Source organism: Sipha flava, unplaced genomic scaffold (genome assembly GCF_003268045.1).
Source record: "Sipha flava isolate LNK unplaced genomic scaffold, YSA_version1 0_pilon_pilon, whole genome shotgun sequence".
NCBI lineage: Eukaryota > Metazoa > Arthropoda > Insecta > Hemiptera > Aphididae > Sipha > Sipha flava.
Window position 1 is genome coordinate 5,817,493 of NW_020271713.1, and position 21,357 is coordinate 5,838,849.

General features: G+C 26.0%; 1 protein-coding gene across 9 annotated transcripts; it reads left to right on the plus strand.

Moving 5' to 3' along the window:
- The first annotated feature begins 901 nt into the window (after positions 1-901).
- On the plus strand, positions 902-19,307 carry LOC112679309 (rho-associated protein kinase 2). Of its 9 annotated transcripts, XM_025549179.1 has the most exons (31): positions 903-1,652; positions 1,723-1,848; positions 2,099-2,208; positions 5,625-5,706; positions 6,777-6,877; positions 7,721-7,780; positions 7,842-7,977; positions 8,314-8,431; positions 8,488-8,572; positions 8,635-8,933; positions 9,013-9,104; positions 9,161-9,320; positions 9,616-9,661; positions 10,439-10,447; positions 10,734-10,925; positions 11,056-11,214; positions 11,274-11,511; positions 11,997-12,233; positions 13,655-13,678; positions 14,571-14,731; positions 14,800-15,054; positions 15,118-15,387; positions 15,469-15,562; positions 15,661-15,866; positions 16,357-16,579; positions 16,656-16,830; positions 16,911-16,989; positions 17,116-17,341; positions 17,402-17,630; positions 17,703-17,837; positions 18,913-19,307. In XM_025549179.1, exons 3-30 carry the CDS (start codon positions 2,101-2,103, stop codon positions 17,788-17,790), a joined length of 4,152 nt encoding a protein of 1,383 aa, XP_025404964.1. In that variant the 5' UTR covers positions 903-1,652; positions 1,723-1,848; positions 2,099-2,100; the 3' UTR covers positions 17,791-17,837; positions 18,913-19,307. The 9 variants fall into 9 exon arrangements, with proteins under 9 accessions (XP_025405021.1, XP_025404964.1, XP_025404887.1 ...); XM_025549102.1 differs by having other exon boundaries at positions 903-1,848; XM_025549386.1 differs by having other exon boundaries at positions 903-1,848; positions 16,671-16,830.
- The last annotated feature ends 2,050 nt before the right edge of the window (positions 19,308-21,357 follow it).

Genomic DNA, 21,357 nt, shown 5'->3' on the forward strand with positions numbered 1-21,357 from the left:
GAAAAAAAGATAAACGTTATTATATAAGAAAATAGATATTATACTATATTTATTCGATTTCTCTCTTGCATTTTTTCTTTCCTTTGTACGTATATAAGTATAATTATAATTATGTAATATATATATACATTATTTATTGTATTGGAATATTTAACGTTTTGAAGTTCAATAAAAATTGTTCGTAATGCTCGTCGAGTACAGCAGAATTCAATTTTATTGTATACAACGTCTGTATAAGCATAACTTCGGTGCTAAAAATACCTAGGTACTAAAAAACAATTTGAAAACAAAATGCGACCGAAATACTAAATCGTAGGCGTTGAAAAAAATTCAGCTGCATAAAAACGTCAGATCGGTGACGAAAAAAAAAGCGATGAAATAAGCAACGCAAAACCTTATACTCCGCAGGAAAATCAGTACACATAAAAAAATATGTTACGCGCGCGCGCGTGTGTGCGTGCATAAATTAAATATTTGTATTTTATTTAATATATGGTGTCCGGGTTATAACTCGTGACTTTTCGGTCGGTTCGGAAATCAAGAAAACACCCAAACGTGCACTTCATCAACCAACCTGGCGCGTACATTATTCGTTATCATAATAATAATAATAGTATCAAAATCGTACAACAATTGCAGTAATAATAATATTTTTATTCGTTTTTTTGCTTTCTCGGTGCCTTTCTACGTACGTAACCGGTTGAACGTCGTACGTCTAACGTCCGACATCTAGCGGCGCATAAAGGTGTCGGCGACGGATCGGTCGCGCGCGCCCGTTATCTCGCGCGACAATGTGACAATAACCCGAGGACGGACGACCGCGACCGACGGTCACCGCCCCCGGAGAAGCCGACGACTGCGAGACGATGCGCGGCGGCAGTGCATCGAAGGCGGTGTGCGTTTGCGCGTGCGTAAGTCCGTTTGTTGGGCGCATTCTTTTCTACTCGGCCCGTTCCCTCCTTCGCCCCGTCGCGCCCATCAGCCGAACCGTTCGCGCTATCCTTCTCGCACGCCGCGCTCTATCCCACCGAACCGCTTAGTCAACACTCACTCGCGCTCGTTCCCTCCACCCGTTCGCTCCCACACACGCGTACGGCGCACACCCGGTCGCACGCTCGCTCTCTATCTTTCTCCCTCGCCCGCGGTTCCACAGGAGTAGGTAACGACGCGTATGGCCGCACGTTATCACGGCATCGTCGTTTCTTATCACACCGCTTTCGAGTATTCGTCAGATCAACACGGTCCGCACTCCGCAGTCCCTTTGGGCGATTACGAACGCGGTACGTACGTAATCCGACTAGTGATCGTCCGTGTACCGTCAACGGTTCGCTCACATTTTTCCAATCGACCCCGTCCGTCGATCCAACCCGGTCGGCGTTTTCGTAATCCTCGTCGGTGTTTTTAATTTTTGTTTATTTTATTTTTGTTTGTATTCCAATCGATTGTCGACCCCGGTACAGTTGTTTTTGTTGTTGCCGCCGTCGTCAAGTGTCGTTATCGTTCGCGGGTCTTCCGATTCGGTTGTGTAGTGCAGGCGTCACGTATTTCGTGTGTTCGCGGGATTACCCGATGACGGACCGCCGCACGCCCCGTCGCAGTTGCTGTTGTTGTCCCCGACTAGGTGTGAGTCTCTACCTCAAAAACCTAACTCGGTGAGATGCCATATATGGTGCTCGACGAATTTCGATTAAGCCTGAAGAAAAAACGTTATGCGTTCCACAGAGTTTACGTTCCGCACAGCTGACTTTGGCCTTTGAAAACCATTGTCGTTTCGAACGGTAACCAGTCGAACAACGGCATAACACGCGGGTTCGCATTCATTACATCATAGACGCAGTACAATCAAAGGTGAGCGTTTTTTTATTAGTGTCGTCAGCATTTGTGCTAGTGTTCTTTCAATGCTGCCCTATTCACACCGGTACTCGCTAGTGGTAATCGTGCAATGGCATACACCATTGAATGTATACCCATTAAAAGTATATTTTGATATTTCCAACAATTCCATGGCTATACTTTATTCATTGTAAATATAAACCCTTGTGGATACCCAATATGTGTTATATTTAAATATTATGATTTTATTTTGTTTCTTATTTAGGAATGAGAGAGATGGATATCGCTAAAGATGAAGATAGGATACGGAGATTACAAATTCTTGAGAAAAAAATGCGGGATCCGCGAAATGTTTCAAATGTGGATTCTTTATTGGTAAGATTATAATATTTTAATTTTATATCTACAGAAAATATCATCTTTATTCTCTTATCTTAAAACTTAGTTACTGCTTAAAAATAGTACTTAATTAATAAATAAATATGCAAAAAAAAAAAAAATAAATAAATAAATAATATTACGAGTTATATATTTCTTCTTCTTTTTCTTCTCCATCGCCTTTCTCACAACTATTTAGGGTCGGTCAACTTTGTTCTAAATCTCTGCTTGTCTCGATTTTCTACATATCCTATGCACACATCAACTGATCTTATATCATTCTCAATCTTATCCAACCATCTCTTTTTTTCGTCTTCCTCTCCTACTTTCCCTACAATGTTCATTTTCATAGCTTTTCTAAGTACTTTTGTTTCTTCTCATCCCATCATATGTCCAAACTATCTCAGTCTATTTTCTCTTGTCACTTCACTCATACATCTAAACATTCTCATTTCCTTAAAATTTTTGTAAATTGTATGACTCATATTAATTCAATATTTAATATTATAGATAGTGATCTATAATATTATTAATAAGACTCATAAACCATATTCAATATCTAGTAGATTGTTAATTATTAAAACATATACATATAACATATATGCACTTTGCATTCCTGAATTCGGACCTATATATATTCTTTGTAGTATGCTTTTATTTGATTAAAGTGTTATCATTATTAAAAATGTCATAAAAAACTAAAACTTATCTGTAATTTGTTTATTATTTTACTGTGAACTTTAAACTACATATCAGTATTGTTTTTTCATGTATACGAAATTGTCATCTATTTTATTTTTATATAATTTGAATTAGGTTATTTACCTTTATCTGATAAAATGGTAATTAATTGAAAATTGCACTTTGATCATAAATGCATAAATAATATACTTTAGTATTTGTGAAGACAGTTTAATCAGTACCTGCCAAATTGAATAATAAAATATAAATATGGAAAAGTTAGAACAACATAGAATTATAGTTGACCATGTATTAAATATATTATATATTCAATTAAAGTGTTAGTATTATTAAAAATCTTAGAAGAAACTTAAACTAATTTGGACTTTGTTTCTTATTATACTGTGAACTATAAACTACTGATCAGAATTATTTTTTCGTGCTTACAAAATTGTCACCTATTTTATTTTTCTTTAATTTTGATTAGGTTATTTACTTTTATCTGATAAAATAATAATTTGTTGAAAATTGCACTCATTATAAATGCATAAATAATATACTTCAGTGTTTGATGACAGTATAATCGGTACATGTTTAAATGTAATAATAAAAATAGATTTAGAGAAGTTTAACATAAAATTATAGTTGAATATGTATAAAATATATTCCATCTAGTGTTTAAAATTATTATAAAATCTAGTTGAAATGTAAAGTTATTTTTAAATTTTTTTTTTTTATTTGTTTTAAATGTAAATTATAGTTTTATATTTTGAATGTTATATGCATTTTAATATATATATATTTAGAAAACCCATTTTATATTATTCCTTTTTTCTATTAATAATTATATTATATTTACACTACTAGAAAGTTTTTTTTTTTTTTAAATTAATTTACAATTATATTGGTGAAATTGGTAAAAGTTGCAGTTTTGACAATATATTATATAAATCGTCTAATTTTGCTTAACATTATATTATTGAATAAGAATATATATTCTTCCATTATTTTAATTATGAATTAATTTATGTAATTTTTCCTTCATGACTTTTATACTAGATCACTTGCATGATTTGAGTAGGTAACATGTATTTTGAAAATTTTACTTACCAATTACTTTGAAATTTCTAAATTTAATGTTTTGATAATATTTACAATTGATCAGTTTTTAACTAATAATAATGGGTTTTTGTAATTTATGTAGTTCTATCTTCAAATTTTCTAGTTTCTTATAATAATTTAAAATTTTATTTTAATGTAAATTAATGTTTAAATGTTTATCTAAAATATTGATTTTTTAATCACATCAGCGTGTTTACCAAATCTACTAAGCATAGCATTAAATAGCATAATTTTGTAAAAATATAATTTTATAAACACATTTATATTGTTTATTTGAATTTAATATTAAACTAGGCTTAGCAGTAATTTCTGTATTTGATTAAAATTTTTATAATAAGTATTAATAAACTTAATAAAACTTTTCCGAAGATATTTAAACATTCTAGATAAATTAAATAAACTAAATAAATTAACTTTTTTTTATTTTTGTTGCTTTATGGGCCATTAAGGCCTTTTGCAGCTTCTACTAAACCTCTACACCTGTCATGATCAATAATTGTTTAGATATTGCAATAGAGAATATTATTGAATGTAATTTGTATTTAAGTAATTATTGTCAATTAATTGGTATACTTATTTTTAGTATATTGATAATTGATAAAAAATTTAAAAAAAAATTTTTATCCCAAAAAAAGTATATTAAATATTTATAATTTATGCAATGTTATTTAACAATTGTAAGCTATGACTTAACAAAATATGTATTTATATTTGTTGTTTTTCTTAATCAAGAATTAATATTTTTAAGAGAACGTCACAGCCACATGTGTAGTTTCCGTCTGACATATGTACAATGTAGCAAATTTGAGTTTAGTGATTCAAATGTACTGATGTTAGCTTTAATATTAGAGTAAACTGATCTATAATCAAACTTTAAAGGAAGATCATTATCTGGGTTTTTTTTGGTCGGTTTTTCCAATATTTTAATTTTTAAGCGTGTTGTGAGTATGTAAAATATAACATTAAAAAAACATCAAAACTCGCTAAAAAAATTTGAAAAAATTTTATTTAAATTGTTTAGTGAGTTATGATGTTTTTTTTTAAATATTATATTTTACATACTCATAACACGCTTAAAAATTAAAATATTGGAAAAACCGACCAAAAAAACCCAGATAATGATCTTCCTTTAAAGTTTGATTATAGATCAGTTTACTCTAATATTAAAGCTAATATCACTACATTTTGCAAATTTGCTATGTACGTATGTCAGATAGAGAAAACACATGCAGGTGTGACGTCCTCTTAACATTGTTTATTATGACTTAAAACTAAAATAAGTATTGTTTGTTTATATATTAATTATCATTTGTTATTAATATATTAAGTTATGTGCTATTATTATTATTATTATGAATAATTTTAATTGGAAAAAATATATAATAGAAACAAACATCAAGAAAAAAACTGACTTTTTTATAAGTTGGTATTATTAAAAATGTATTATTAATTTTGATAAAGATAAGCAATATTTATGAAAATATAAAATTTGATAGAAAAGTTTTAACAAAGTCATATTATATTCAATTAAAATGAAATGCATAGAATTATTCTTTAATGCAGATAAATATTAATACATTTTTGAATTATAATTGTATTTCATTTTTCAGGACACTGTACAAGCATTAGTTGCAGATTGTGAAAATCCTGCAGTTAAACGGATGAAAAATGTTGAAGCATATATGAATAGATGTAAGTAATGCATTATCTTAAGTAAAAAATTTACTTGGATAAAATACTGCGATATGATATACATATATTTATAATACTCATACCACGTATACTTAAACTTGTGATGTGTTTATCATTGCATACAAAAGGCTATTTTTTTAGTTAAACTATTGTTACTGTAGTGATCTAGAACAACCATCAATCATAGTTTTAATATCACCATTTATATGTTATGTCTGTGTATCACAGAGGGGTAACTATGAATTTTTATGGCCGGGAAAAAATGTTAAAATTGCTCCCTATCATAGACCAATAATCAAATATTCTTCTTGAACATTTTTTCTAATAATTAATGTATGTTAATTGATTGTATCATACTTATTGAGTTTTAAACCTAATAGTAGTACTTAACAAAGTTAATCTTACCATACAAGTTATTAATAATTACAAAAATTACACCTTCTAAAATGTTATGTCGGGGGATGAATCTTTGTCTTCCCCCCCTAGTTCTGCCATTGGTGTATCATATAATGGTATAAGAATTGTATACAATATTGTTATGATGAATGATAATATATCCACGTATTATAATATATATTGTGCTGCATTATTTTGATATCAATACAGCTTTTACACGTTATACGCTATTATACCCTTAAGAAATTTATCTGATATTTTTAAAAAAATGCTATAGTGAAAAATATTCTTGTTTAAATTATAAAATTCTTTAATTATTATTTTTAACCCTATCTAAGTGATTGACCTACAATGCATTTTAAATCATTTAAAATTATTACAATTTTTATATATTATCTTAAATAACAACTTTCAATCCTTGGCTACTTACATATTTCAAATTAAATAACATTTTATATTTATTTAAATATTGAACGCAACTTTAACATTATTAAGTAGATCAGTTTTTTTCATTGGATTGTCAAAATTACTGAAGATAATGACTTAAGCATAGCCCCATTAATATATAGGTTCCAATGATTAATTAAATTTAATAATTGAAATCAATATATTTCATTTAAAACCATTATTATTAGTTTTAATTAATCAAGTAATGAATTTAATATGATTTATAGATGATAAATTTGCATCTGAAATCTGTCAATTACGTATGAAACCTGATGATTTTAATCTTATTAAAGTTATTGGACGAGGTGCTTTTGGTGAAGTGCAATTGGTAAGTTCGATAATAAATTTTTACATAAATGTTTATTGATTAATTATTATTTCATAATTTGATCAATTATTTTCATTTTTTTATCTCAATAAACTTAAAAGATATTATATTCTTAAAGATTTATTGGTAAAATTCTTATATTTTCATTCTGTTGCCATAATATTATTTGTTTGATTAATATCCTCTATATATGTTATATCATTATTTATTTTAATTTCATTGAACATTTTTGTCATTTACTATTGATTTTTTTCTGTATTATATTAATTTATTTTTAGTTTTAGTTTAACTAAAGTTCATTTTGAAATTTCATTCTAGCAATGATAATTTCCTTATACATTGTTCTATGATATTTTTTTCTAGTTTTCTACCTAATAAGTATATTATTATTATTACTAGGGTAACATTTGGATACATTTTAAATATTTAGTGGTAAAAATCTATATTTATGATACTATTACTATAATATTATTGGTTTGATTTATTATAGTACTATACATTTTTTTTCATATTAGTTAAAAATTATTTACACTATAGCCTATAAATGTTTTATTAGTAGTTATGATAATTCTATTAAACAGTTTTAGAATTTACTTTTTAACAAATTTATTTTTATTTTTGTTGCTCTAAATAATTACACTAATATTAATAACATTAAATTTGTTAAAATAAAATAGAATTATAACCAATGATCAAATTTAAATACATTTTATTAATATCTTGAGAATAAGTTGTTATATAATTTGATTTTTATGTAATTTGTTGAAAAGTTGTTGATTTAATAGTAAATTTAACTTTTAATTATGCAAATGTGTTTAAATTGTGTTAATTTTTTTCAATTAGGTGCGTCATAAATCAAATCGTAAAGTATATGCAATGAAACTTTTAAGTAAATTTGAAATGGTATGTCTACTTTAAATAAAGTTTTATTTCTTAACAATACTATATATATTATTTAATGTAGATAAAACGATCAGATTCTGCATTTTTCTGGGAAGAACGTGATATTATGGCACATGCAAATTCAGAATGGATTGTTCAACTCCATTTTGCTTTTCAAGACCATAAATATTTATACATGGTCATGGATTATATGCCAGGTAAAAAATAATTTATTAACATACACTTATGAGAATTAACTTGATGAAGTTTCGACATTAATCTTTGTATTTGGATTAAATTCTAAGATTTTCAAGTTTTTCATTCACTATGTTAACTAAACTATTATATTTGTGTAATTACTTACTGTAAATGTAATAAATTAATCTTTAAAATTATAAAAAAAAATTGCACAAAAAGTTAATAGACTATAGTTTATAGTCAATAAAGTGAAGATATTTTTTATTTATATAAAAATAAAACTGTGTATTCGTACATTTTAAACTGAGATGATGCTATGTAATAATTGTTTCATTGCACTTTTACTTTTTCCTTAGGTGGTGATCTTGTCAACTTAATGTCCAATTATGATGTTCCTGAGAAGTGGGCAAAATTTTATTGTGCTGAAGTAGTGTTAGCATTAGACGCTATCCACTCAATGGGATTTGTTCATAGGTATAAAATATTTTGTTTTTAATCAAAACAAATAATTAAATAATATTTTATTTTAGGGATGTTAAGCCAGATAATATGCTACTAGATAAATATGGTCATTTAAAATTAGCTGATTTTGGAACGTGCATGAGAATGGGATCGGTAATAAATATTTTTTTTTTGCGTTTTTAAAATTAATTTACAATTATTATTTTATTTTTAAGGATGGTATGGTTAGATCTGATACTGCTGTTGGAACACCAGATTACATTTCACCTGAAGTGTTGGAATCTCAAGGAGGAACCGGAACAGGAGAACATGGGGTTTATGGAAGGGAATGTGATTGGTGGTCTGTTGGAGTTTTTGTTTATGAGATGCTCATTGGAGATACACCGTTCTATGCAGATTCTCTTGTTGGAACATACAGCAAAATAATGGATCATAAAAATTCTCTAAGTTTTCCTTCTGATATTGAAATATCTCAAAATTCTAAATCTTTGATTTATGCATTTCTCACAAATAGGTACATTGATAAATTAATAAAATATTATTAACATATATAACACAAAAAGTATATTTAATAATAATTTTTAAAATTCCAGGAAAAAACGTCTTGGAAGAAATGGAATCAGTGAAATAAAAGAACATCCTTTTTTCCAAAATGATCAATGGACATTTGATAATTTAAGAGATTGTAAGAATTTTAATTTCATTCCTGTTTTTTTATTATTATACAAATAAATAATGTAGGTGTGCCACCTGTTGTTCCTGAATTAAATGGCGATGATGATACTAGTAATTTTGATGATGTTGAAAAAGATGATGGCCCAGAAGAAAATTTTCCAGTTCCCAAAGCATTTGCTGGAAATCATTTACCATTTGTTGGATTCACTTATTCTAGAGATTACCAGTTAGTAGTTTTGTTTTAAATCAGAATATTTATAAAAATAAAATGTAACTTATTGAAATAAAATAACTAACTTATTTAAGACTATCCAGTCGAGTATACAACTTTTGTATTATTATTTATGTGTTTGAAATATATATTATATAAAATAAACTATTGATTTTTTTTTTACAATTCGGTTAAAAGGCTATCCTAAAAGATGTATTATGTAAAATATTTCTTAAAGAATTAAAACTTGAATTTCAAATGTAGACCATTTATTTATACTGATAATATAGTTTTTTTTGTGTATTTTTAGATTATTGGGAAATGGTTTATTAAATGGTGAATGTTTATCAGATACTGTAAGTATTTATGAATAATAATTGTAATTTTTTAATTTTTAATGCTGTTCTTGGTTTTTAAAATTGTATTTTTTATTGGTTCTCTCTTACTAAAATTTAGCTTATAAATACTAATACAATCATAAAAATAATTACAAAAGTAAAATTTTAATCATAATAGTTTTTTTTTTTTTTTAGTTATATATTTAATGTATACTATTAAAGTTTTAATAATTGAATTTTATTAACGCATACTCAAATACATACTAACTCTATTTGTGGTTTTTATCACCTTTTAATTGTATTTTCCAGAGTTGATTTATGTATATATTTATTCAAAAATTGAATTAAATTTTTTTATTTTTTACCAATACTGGATATTTAAGTGTATTTGAGATGACTTTCACATTTAGAAATTGTCTGAAAAGTAATAATTTATTGTATAAGAGCCATTTATTTCTAAAATGTATCAGTATATTTTAAGCTGATGTAGAAAAATATTTAAAATTTGTTTAATATACCTCAGTTAAAATGTTCAAAATATATACCCAAGAAAAAAATTGCATTATTAGTAATTCGTTTTAAACAATAAATTCGTTAAAATTTTTATATCAGCGTTTTCATAGAGCTTCTTAGAAGTCATACTCAACAGGTTTTTCTTACGAGTATATTTTACAATATGTTTTTCCATTAATATGGAAAAATTAGACGCTTAATTTTAACTATTTCCAAAATGCTTTATTTTTATATTAACATTACTATTTTATTTTATTTTTTCATGTGCTGCTTTATAAAAAGGTGGATTGTGTAAGTAATAATTTTATTATTCTAATAAATATTATGTACATAAGTTTTTAAACTGCTAAAAAATAATTACTTATTGTAGTAATTTAACTTTACAATAGATATTTTAATTATGAATTTTGAAGATTTTTAAACCCATAATTTGTTAAACATAGTAATGATATTTTCCGTTGAATTTAGATTTTTAATTTTTAAACTTATTAAATTTATTATAATAATTAATTATATTTAAAACTTATTAAATTGTATTAATTATTACTAATAGTTATTGATATTTTATTTTTTATAGAAAGAAACTACTCATATTGTTGTTCTTAAAAGAGAATTGGAAAATGAGCGGAAAGAATTAACTGTAATACGTGACCAAAATAGTAAACTTTTAGTGCAGTTACAAGATGGAGCTGATCGAGAATTACTTTTGAAACAAAAATCATCAGCTTTAAACACTTCTATTGCTAATCTCCAAAAAGACTTGAAAGATGTAAGTATATTTTAATATTTATTTTGTAAATTTATCCATTTATTAAAGTAATTTATCTATTAATACTAAAAACAAATGATTAATATTTATAAAATAATTTATCTCATTAACTAAACTTTTATCATTTTAGGCACAACGAAAAGCTGACAATGAATGTGAAATGCGTAGAAAAACTGAATCTTTGTTACAAGAATTGAAAAGGAAACTCGATGAAGAACAAAATAAAAGAACAAAAGAGATGAACAATAACCAACAACATAATGATAAAATTAATTCTTTGGAAAAACAAGTAAGTTTACTAATGATTTTTAGATTTTTCATATTTTACCGGTTTTTTTTTTTTTTTAGATGGTTGAGTTGCATGAAAAATTAAAAGTTGAAAGCGATACTTGTACTAAACTTCGTAAGCAAGCTGCAGAGCTAAGTGTTGCTAAAGCAGCTAATGAACGTATGACTGTTGAACTACAAACAATGTTAACTACATTGCAACTAAACCGTGATACATTACACGAAGAATTAGCAAATTTACAAGGACAATTGTCTCAAGAAAAAAGTTCATTAAGAGATTTACAATTGGAATTAGAAGGTAAATTATTTTAAAAAATTCAAAAAATCCATTTGTACTATTTTCTTAGAACATTATGATGTATTATGTCATAATACTATTTTGAGATTATCTCATAAATAACCACTGATAAAAATTAAATGGGATTTTAACAATAAATTGTTTGTTATAATTTGTAAGCTAATTAATTTTTCAAGTAGACTCCTCAATAAGCTTATTTTATTTACTTAAATTTTATGAATATACATTTAAGGTTTTAATAATATAGGTTTTTCTTTGTTCATTGTTTTTCCAACATAATGTTTAATATAGGTTTATTTATTTTATCTAGTCTAATAGATTATTATATATAAATGTATATATATAATACCCAGTTTAACTTATTGATTCTATACCTAGACTTACAATTGAATATATTTTAAAACAAATCATAAAAAAAAATATTAAATGTGTTTAATTTATATTTGTACATCTCAATTGTTAAATTAAATGACATGTATTTTAAGGTCGGTTGCAAGCTTGCCAAGCTGATCTTACACGTTCTAAAGTGAGAGAACAAAAATTAAGTGAAGACAACAGACAACTTGGGGAAAGAACATCTATTTTGGAAAAAGAATGTGCATCATTAGTATTGGAATTGAAAACGGTTCAAAATAGATATCAACAAGAAGTCAGGGCTCACGAAGAAACTGAAAAAAGTCGTTTAGTTAATAATGAACAGGCCAATCTTGAAATAGTTAAAGGTATATATTATTTTAGTTTTATTAAATATATATATATATATTATATAAGAAAAATATATTTAAATATCGTTAAATAAACTAACAAAAACAAAATCAAACAATATTTTATAAAAAAGTTTTTCAATTGATCAATTAAAATCAAATGTGATAAATTCCAATGCATCTATGAATAACTTAAAAAATATAAAAAAAAATTAAATATTTAATTTTCTTTCTACTGACTACAATTATTTCAAAATGTAATTAACAGAATAATAGTACTGTCTGCTATAAAAATAAGTGGTGATATAAATTATATAAATTTGACAGTTAATTAAAAATAATAATAAAAATATAATTATTTATCATAATTAAAAATAAAATATTCTTCCTTGTTGATTGATAGAATTTGTGTGTACATACATAAAAAATTGTAGTTTACATTTAGTTATATGCAAAGATAATATTTTTTTACTTCTTAATTTTTTAATGATTCCTTTGTCAATATTCTCAATATTTTTGCAAATCTGTATTAAAACTAAATACTTACCTAAAATTCTTCAACTTTGCTTTTATTTATTAGTTGGATAAGAGAAGAACCAATGTCAAACATTAAAATATTTATAAAACATTTATTTCACTCAACAAATGTTTCTAACTTCAGATTTATGAAAACCCAATCTCAATTCAACCCTCAATGATTATCGTATCAGTTTCGGTAAACGATTTATTTTAGGACAGCACTCAACATTTAAACTTCTATTAAACCTTGAAATATACTCTTTGTATAAACCCTTTTAGTCTCAGATATATAATTGGAGCTCCCGTGTTACAAATGTTTGTTCGAATATCCTGTGTTTGCTCTTCACATAGACCCTTAACTACTCACAGTCACTGAACTTACTATAAAAGATTCACCAGTTATTAAATCACTCACACTCCCTTATTAAAAATATGTTCTTCTTTTTCTGTAATTTTTCAACAACATCTAAAGTGTAACTGGTTTAGAGATCTACATAAATTACAAATAAGTAATTATAATATTAATAATAAAAAATTTACTAGTTAATGTGAACAAATAATTTAAATTCTAAGATAATCTTAGTGAATTGCTTTCTACACAAGTCATTCTTATAAAATATATTACTGATACAACAAATTTACTTATTATATTAGTTAACAGATTTTAAATAACATGTTTAATTTAATAATTAAAAATAACATATTATACATATATGTTAATTAAATTAATATTATTTTTTTATAATATTATAATTATTTCATATTAGTAGAATTCAATTACAAGCAAAAAATAGCTTATAATTAAATATAATTTTGCTGCTCAAATTTTTTATATTAAAAAATTCTTAAAAAAGATGTTAAGGTTTTTTGAGCATTAATTATTTTCAGTATGGATTATTTATTTTGTTTTCATGCTTTAGTTAAAATGGATTATATATTTAAAGGTAATTTGTGAACATAAATGTTGTTATGGGCTTGCATATTATGAGTTAAAGATAATACACACATAAGTATACTATAGTCAGGAGGTAATCTTAAATGCAATACATACACAAAGGAGTGGCACAGACAATACATTTGTATATAATGAATAGATGCACATAAGTAGGCTATGAAATCTATAAAATAATATAATTGTATAATTTAACCACATATTAGATATATTAATTGAATTATCAGTGAAGGGGCATATAATAATAAGTAGGTATGGACCATGTATAAAATAATATCATACACATAAATATTTATTAAAATATGTTCGTGACAAACAATCAGAGGCTGAGTGCATAATAGTGGTTAGATAAAAACCTCATCCTGGATTAATAGGAAAACTCCATATTTGGGAATTACATATCACTGACTACATCTTAAGGTAGATAGTCATGAAACAAAGAACGATAAAGATTTCACAGGAGATCGAGGTATATAAATGGATCCCAAACCGACCCATTTTACGTAATAAATTTATTAATTGAACTTAAAATTATTTGGTAAGTTAATAAATATCTGAACTTATTATTTATAATAAAGTTAATATTTTAAAGTCAAGAGTTCATTTTATTTCACCACATATCATAATCTACATTGATTGAGAAGCTGTACCATTGATTGTGCTCTACTCTTGTCGCACTGATCGGCACACAACACAATTTCACCTGAATTGAATTTCAGGCAAAATTATTTTATTTCAAGAACAACTACTGACTGCGCCAAATTTTTTTGCGTGCCGGTCGGTGAGTACCGGCTAGTGCAACAGCAGTCTTAAACTCATAATATGCAAGCACAAAACAATGTATTGATGACAACAAATGTATTTGTAATTTTTTTTTACTACAGCACTTCAAACTAAGTTAAATGAAGAAAAGAATGCCAGACAAAAAGCTGACTCACTTACTCAAGAAAAAGAACGACAAATTTCAATGTTATCGGTTGATTACCGTCAAATACAACAAAGACTGCAGAAACTTGAAGGTGAACATCGCCAAGAAGTAGAAAAAGTATGTATTCGTAATATTTAATGTTCTCTGAATATTTTTCATTTAATGATATATACATTTTATTTTAGAGTAAAGCTTTACATGCTCAAATCGAACAAGAGCTTTCGAAGAAATCAAATTTACAATCTGAATTGGGTACACATATATCTGAAGCTACTCAATTACGTGCTAGAGAAGCTCAGTTACTGCGCGAAGTTACTTTATTGAGAGAAAATAAACGTGCTATTGAAGAAGAACTACATAAGTTGAAAACTGAACACTCTGTTACTGATTTACAGATGAAAGAATTGCAAGACCAATTAGAAGCAGAGCAATACTTTTCGGTAATATTTTCTACTTGTTTAATTTATTATTAATTATATTTATACTTGTTATATATTTCATAGACATTGTACAAAACTCAAGCTGCTGAGCTCCGCGAAGAAGTGGAAGATAGAGGAAAGGGTGCTGCCGAATTGGAAGAAGAACGTGGCTCACTTGCTCATCAATTACAAATAGCATTAGCTAGAGCTGATAGCGAAGCACTTGCAAGATCTATTGCTGAAGAAACAATAATTGACTTAGAAAAAGAAAAATCATTAAGAGAGCTTGAATTAAGGGATAGTCAAAGTCGACATCGCAATGACTTGGATTCAAAAGAATTTACTCTAAATAATGTTAGTTATAACATTTTATTATTTTTATTTTGATATTCATACATTTTTAATATGTTTTAATTCCCTAAAATGTATTTTTAGTTGAGAGAAGTAGAAAATGAGTTGAAGAAAAAAATGGAACAATTGATTAAAGACAATGAAGAGTTAAAGAATCAATTGAATTTAATTCAAGAAGGTAAGATACATGGTTATATCTAATTAATTATTTACATGTTAAACAAAAATTAAACAAAGAAAAAAATAAATATAACTTTAAAATAAAATTGCTTATAGAGAGCAAAAAGAACTTTATTGAGGAATTAGAAAAACTTCGAAAACAACTTAAACAAGAACAGTTGTTAAAAGCACAAGCTGTGAATAAACTTGCTGAAATCATGAATCGTAAAGATAATACTACTAAAGGAAAGAGTAAAGTTTCATCAGCTGATTTGCGAAGAAAAGAAAAGGAATGTCGGAAATTGCAACAAGAATTAACTCAAGTATGTCAAAACGAATTAGAAATAAAAATAAACTATAAAAATTTATTTATACAATATCTGTGAATCATACTTTCTAAAAACAACAGATATTTTTTAATTTTAGTGTAAATACTAAAATTAAACCAATATTAATTGAAGGATTACTTATATTTCGATTTTGAAAAATGGAAGAAGTGTAAATGCTTCTATTGTAGTTAAACTAGATTTATTTTATAGATGTAGTACTATTATTAAACTTTATATTTTATTAATGCAAATTAAATTTAAATCATAATAATTAAAACTTAAAATAGTTTAAATTATGCTAATTCTTAACATCTTGCTTATAGATGAATAGTAATTGAGGACTTAGAATATCCTAATACTTAAAGTTGAAATATTAATTTCATTATTAAAAGTATAGAATATTATTGAATATTTTATAAATATTCCTCTAGTACACATTAAATTTTACTTATATTGTATTAACAAATATATTATTTGTTTATAGGAACGTGATAAATATAATCAAGAAGTGACTAAATGGCAAAAAGAACTTCAAGAACTCCAATCACAAGTAGTAGAAGAGAATACAAGTAAATTAAAACTCCAAATGGAACTTGATTCAAAAGATTCTGAAATTGAACAACTTCAAGGAAAACTAATAAACATGGGAAGTGAAACAGCATCACTTAGTAGTGCTGACAATGATGATAGTGATATTTATACTCAAGGTTTGTATTATACATATTTTATATATTTATAACAAGTGTTTTCTCATCAGTACTTAGCAATTAAAAAAAACTGTAGTTTATATTAATACAGAATCCAGGCTTGAAGGCTGGTTATCAGTTCCCAACAAACAAAATATTAGACGTCATGGTTGGAAAAAGCAATATGTTGTAGTTTCATCAAAGAAAATATTTTTCTATAACTCTGAGAGCGATAAACAAAATACTGATCCTATATTAATCATTAATTTAAAGTAAGTTTTATTATTTTGTCGAAATACTTAAATAAAAATAAAATACTTCAATTAATTAATTCGTCTATCTTATATTTTAGTAAGGTATTTCATGTAAGATCTGTAACCCAAGGTGATGTTATTCGTGCAGATGTTAAAGATATACCTCGTATATTTCAAGTATGTATAAATATATTACTGTTTAATTGATCGTTCTTAAAGAATGAACTATTGATATTGAAAAAAAAAAAATGCTTTATATGTCTTAAAATTTATCATTTTTTTTATTTTTTATTTTAATTTCAGTTATTGTATGCGGGTGAGGGTGAGGCTAGAAGGCCAAATGAATCTGGTCCAGAACATTTGTCAAGAAGCACAAGTGTTACGAGTACTGTAGACGAAAAGCCTGGTACCATTACATTAAAGGGCCACGAATTTGTTCAGATATCGTTTCACATGCCGACTAATTGTGAAGTGTGTCCCAAACCATTGTCAAATGTATTTAGACCACCACCGGCCTTAGAATGTAGAAGTAAGTTAGAAAATAAATTTGTTGTAGATATATTTGTGTATGTATTGCATTTTATGTTAGGCTGCAGAATCAAAGTACACAAGGAACATCTTGAACGAAAGGAAGATGCAATTGCTCCTTGTAAATTACATAATGATCCAACATCTGCTAAAGAGCTGTTAATATTAGCACCTAGTAGAGATGATCAAAAGTTATGGGTTCACAGACTGAGTAAAAAAATTCAAAAGTGTGGATACAAAGCAAATACTAATCCAGATGGTTCTAAAATATCACCAAGGTTGATTTCACTGTTTGTTCATTTTGATTTATTTAGTTCCTTTGTAAATGATTTATATAATACATTGCAACATTTGTTTTAAAGGGAATCAACTCGTTCTACATTAAAACTTTATCCTGGAAGTTCTGTACATCAAAGATCTGCTACATTGCCGTCGAACATATCCAAATAAATGAACTGATGAATTTTTTATGCTCAGGGTGGCCAAAATTTTACATAGTAAGTTTTTATTTTATTTTAACAAACAATATTTATCAAGAAGTATGTTGGAATGTTCGAGCAGACTATAGAGTCGGTTGCAATGCGCACCGTCACTGGTTCAAACTTCAGTCACTGGCAGTACTTTTCTCTGGACAGATAACTGTCTGGAAAGAGAGACCGCCATCTCCCAACTGGACATGACAGAAACCTATAGGTGCCCATTCGATCCTCTGCCAAAACACAAACCTACCATTCCAAAACACTAACAAAAAACCCACAATAACCCTACTAACAGCTAATGGCCATAGTTTTTGGGCTTAAGGGCATTGCAAACGGTCGATTATTTCAACTAAAACATATCTATCTTTTGTCAATCATACCGATGGATTGAATAATGCAAAAAGATTTTTGAAAACTGTTTTAAATTCTTTATAGTGTGTACTTTAGATCGATCAGACCAATTTTTCAAATTTAATAATTAAATAATTTTTAAAATCTAATAATTTGGTTTGATTATTTTAAAATTTACGAAATTTTAAATGTTAATTGTTCCAAGTTAAAATTAAAAAACTTGAAACGTGGTCTGATCGATTTCATGTAGACAAAATAACGAATTTAAATCATTTTTTAAAAATCTTATCGTATAAATAAGTTGAACAGTAGGATTGACAAAAAGTACATACTTTTAGCACAATAAAACATACGTTCAGGATTGTTCACGCGCGCGACGCGGTGTCGATGACTTATACGTGCGCATGCGGAAGATCAAGGAAGTGCAGAAGCCACACTAACACTAATGATCATTTACTATGCCTACATATGTACGCTTCGCACATACGCACTAATATAATTGCCTATACCGAACCCCTTAAAAATGATCCGTTTGCAATGCCCTCGAGGATCAAATAAAAAAAAAAAATTTATATATATTTCTCAATTTATTGTAATATTAATTCATTTATCTAATTTTTATTACGTACGTTTTTATTTTGTAAATTATATAAATCCAACCTAAAAATGCTTTTCATGCTTAACATGGTTTTATAACATTTAAGTTGTAATATTATAATTAATATTTAATTTATTTTATCAGGGTTCAATCATCAATCAAGCAGCAATGATGTATATTTTTAAAGTAAATGGACTTTGTGATCCACAAAGTATTATGTAAATATACATATATGTAATTTAAACGAAAACATTTTGTAAAATCACAGTCAGGTTTACTGAACACCAATTTGATTTATTGTTATGAATCATTGTTAATGTTATGTTCCAAATTAACTGTATTTAATTGATTCGCTTAGGATATAAGTGTAATATTATATTCAATGTGTTACTCGCAATGACTGATTATGTATATAAAAAGCTCTGTATTTTACGTATGATGATTTTACTAGCCAAAAAAATTTGTGTTTAGTTTAAACTTCTCAATTGTACTTATTCAGAAATGGATTAAAAAAAAAAAATAATTTATAATCACAAAAATTTTAAATTTATAATCCATTTTTAAATATATACATATATAATTCAAAATCTTTGAGTAGAACATTCTGTTATTTATGTTTTATAGAATCATTGGCTTGTTATTTTTGAATTATTTGTTTACCATGGCAGCTCGCGCAGAAATGTAATTGTAAATTTAAGTTAAAATTTTAAAATAAAACTTTTATGTATAAAATCAAATGTTAAACATTCATTAAAAAATAGAATAGGCGCAAGGCGAACTGCCACAATTTTTTAACATTTCAATATTTGATATTTCTCTGATTTTTAACTGTTATTTATTTAATATTGCCAAAGCCTTTTTTTTTTTTTTTTTTTTTTTTGTAGGAATCTTTTCTTTAACTTTAGATTTTTGTCACTATTATGTTTTATGTTACCCATTGCGTGAAGTGTATCTTAAGTATTATTATTATTATTATTATTATTATATGTAATGTGTATTATGTAAATTATTTTATTTTAATGGCATTTAACAAGTACTATTTATTTTGTTGTCTTTTTTTATTTTTACTTTTTATTTTTAATTATTGTGTATTTAATAAACTATATGTATACGGAAGGAATAATAACTACCCCAAAGATCAATCAAAGGCAGACAATAAAAATACATTTTAAATACTTAAGTTTTACTTTTTTATTCAGTTCATTTTTAATTAGGTACTTATGAAATAAGTTCTTTATGTGCATTTTTATTAAATAACAATTTTTTTAAAAATATTTGATTTTTCAATGAATATCGTCAGTTAATTTGTTTCTAATATTGCTCATTTTTAGTAATATTTCTATACACTGACATAAGATTATATTTTACTGATAAAGCTTGGGTATAATTTCATTACTTTTTATCTGAAAGTTATCGTAATTCATCTTGTTTGTATTCCGAATTAATATTTTAACATAGAATATATTTCATTGTTTTTTTTTTTTTTTTAGAATTTTGTATTTGTTGGTTTTTTAATTAAAATATGAGTAAATCGAAGCAATAATAAATTTTGTTGTGACATGATAAGTTTTGTATTTGTATGTATTGTATTCTTTGTAATAATTGTTTTTCTATTAAACAACGAAATAGTAAATTGTTTGCTCAATTCGATTATTTTCACAAATTATTTATACTAATTAAACTTTTTTACTCTGGTCCAAAATGTTGTGATAAATGTCTTAAAACTTCTCATGATTATAATTCACTGGCAAAAATATATAATAAATGTGTTTTTAATAATTTTTTTTTTTTTTTTTTTTTAATGGTTGCTTTGGTGATGTTTTAGGCCTACTTAATGTTATTTACCAAACACTGTTATTTTATTAAAATTAAAATATTAATATTCTTGTTGTGATATAAAATATTTATAAAAATCTCATCCAACAAGTCTGAAAATGTATTTATCACAAGAATGTAATATACACTGTTCCTAATCTTGTTCTTTACATAGTACAAAACACATTGTCATAGAGATTTATTTTATAATGTATGATTTCTACTTGTTCGCTTTTACATTTAAGAATCTAAGCTTAAATGTTTATTCTTATGAACCTATTAAACCATTCATTATGATTTTTAGAGTGTTGTAGTTTTGTATAAAACTATGAAGCCTAAAGTAATATTACATTATAATGCCCTTAAAATTGAAAGACCTGCATATTTTTCATTGAATTTTGTTTAATACAATAGGAAAGGAAAAATTATTTTTGTAAAAGCGGGCTTGTATTAAACAATCTTTTATTTAGCTCAAAATATATTATTATTATCTTTAATATTATAATTAAGAAATTGTTTAAAAAAAATTTTTGTGGATTATATTAGTCTTATAAGCATTTATGTTTTTTTCTTCATATTATTATTATTATTATAATTATGAATTTTAGAAATAATGACAAATAATTATAAGTACAGGACAGCTTTCGACTTAGATGAAAACATGCATTTGCTAATCTATTTATTTTATTTTATGGTGCATGTGAAATTTCACCGATTGGTCGATTTTCTTTTAATTTGTTGAAATAAATACTTTTATATATAACATTGAGGTTT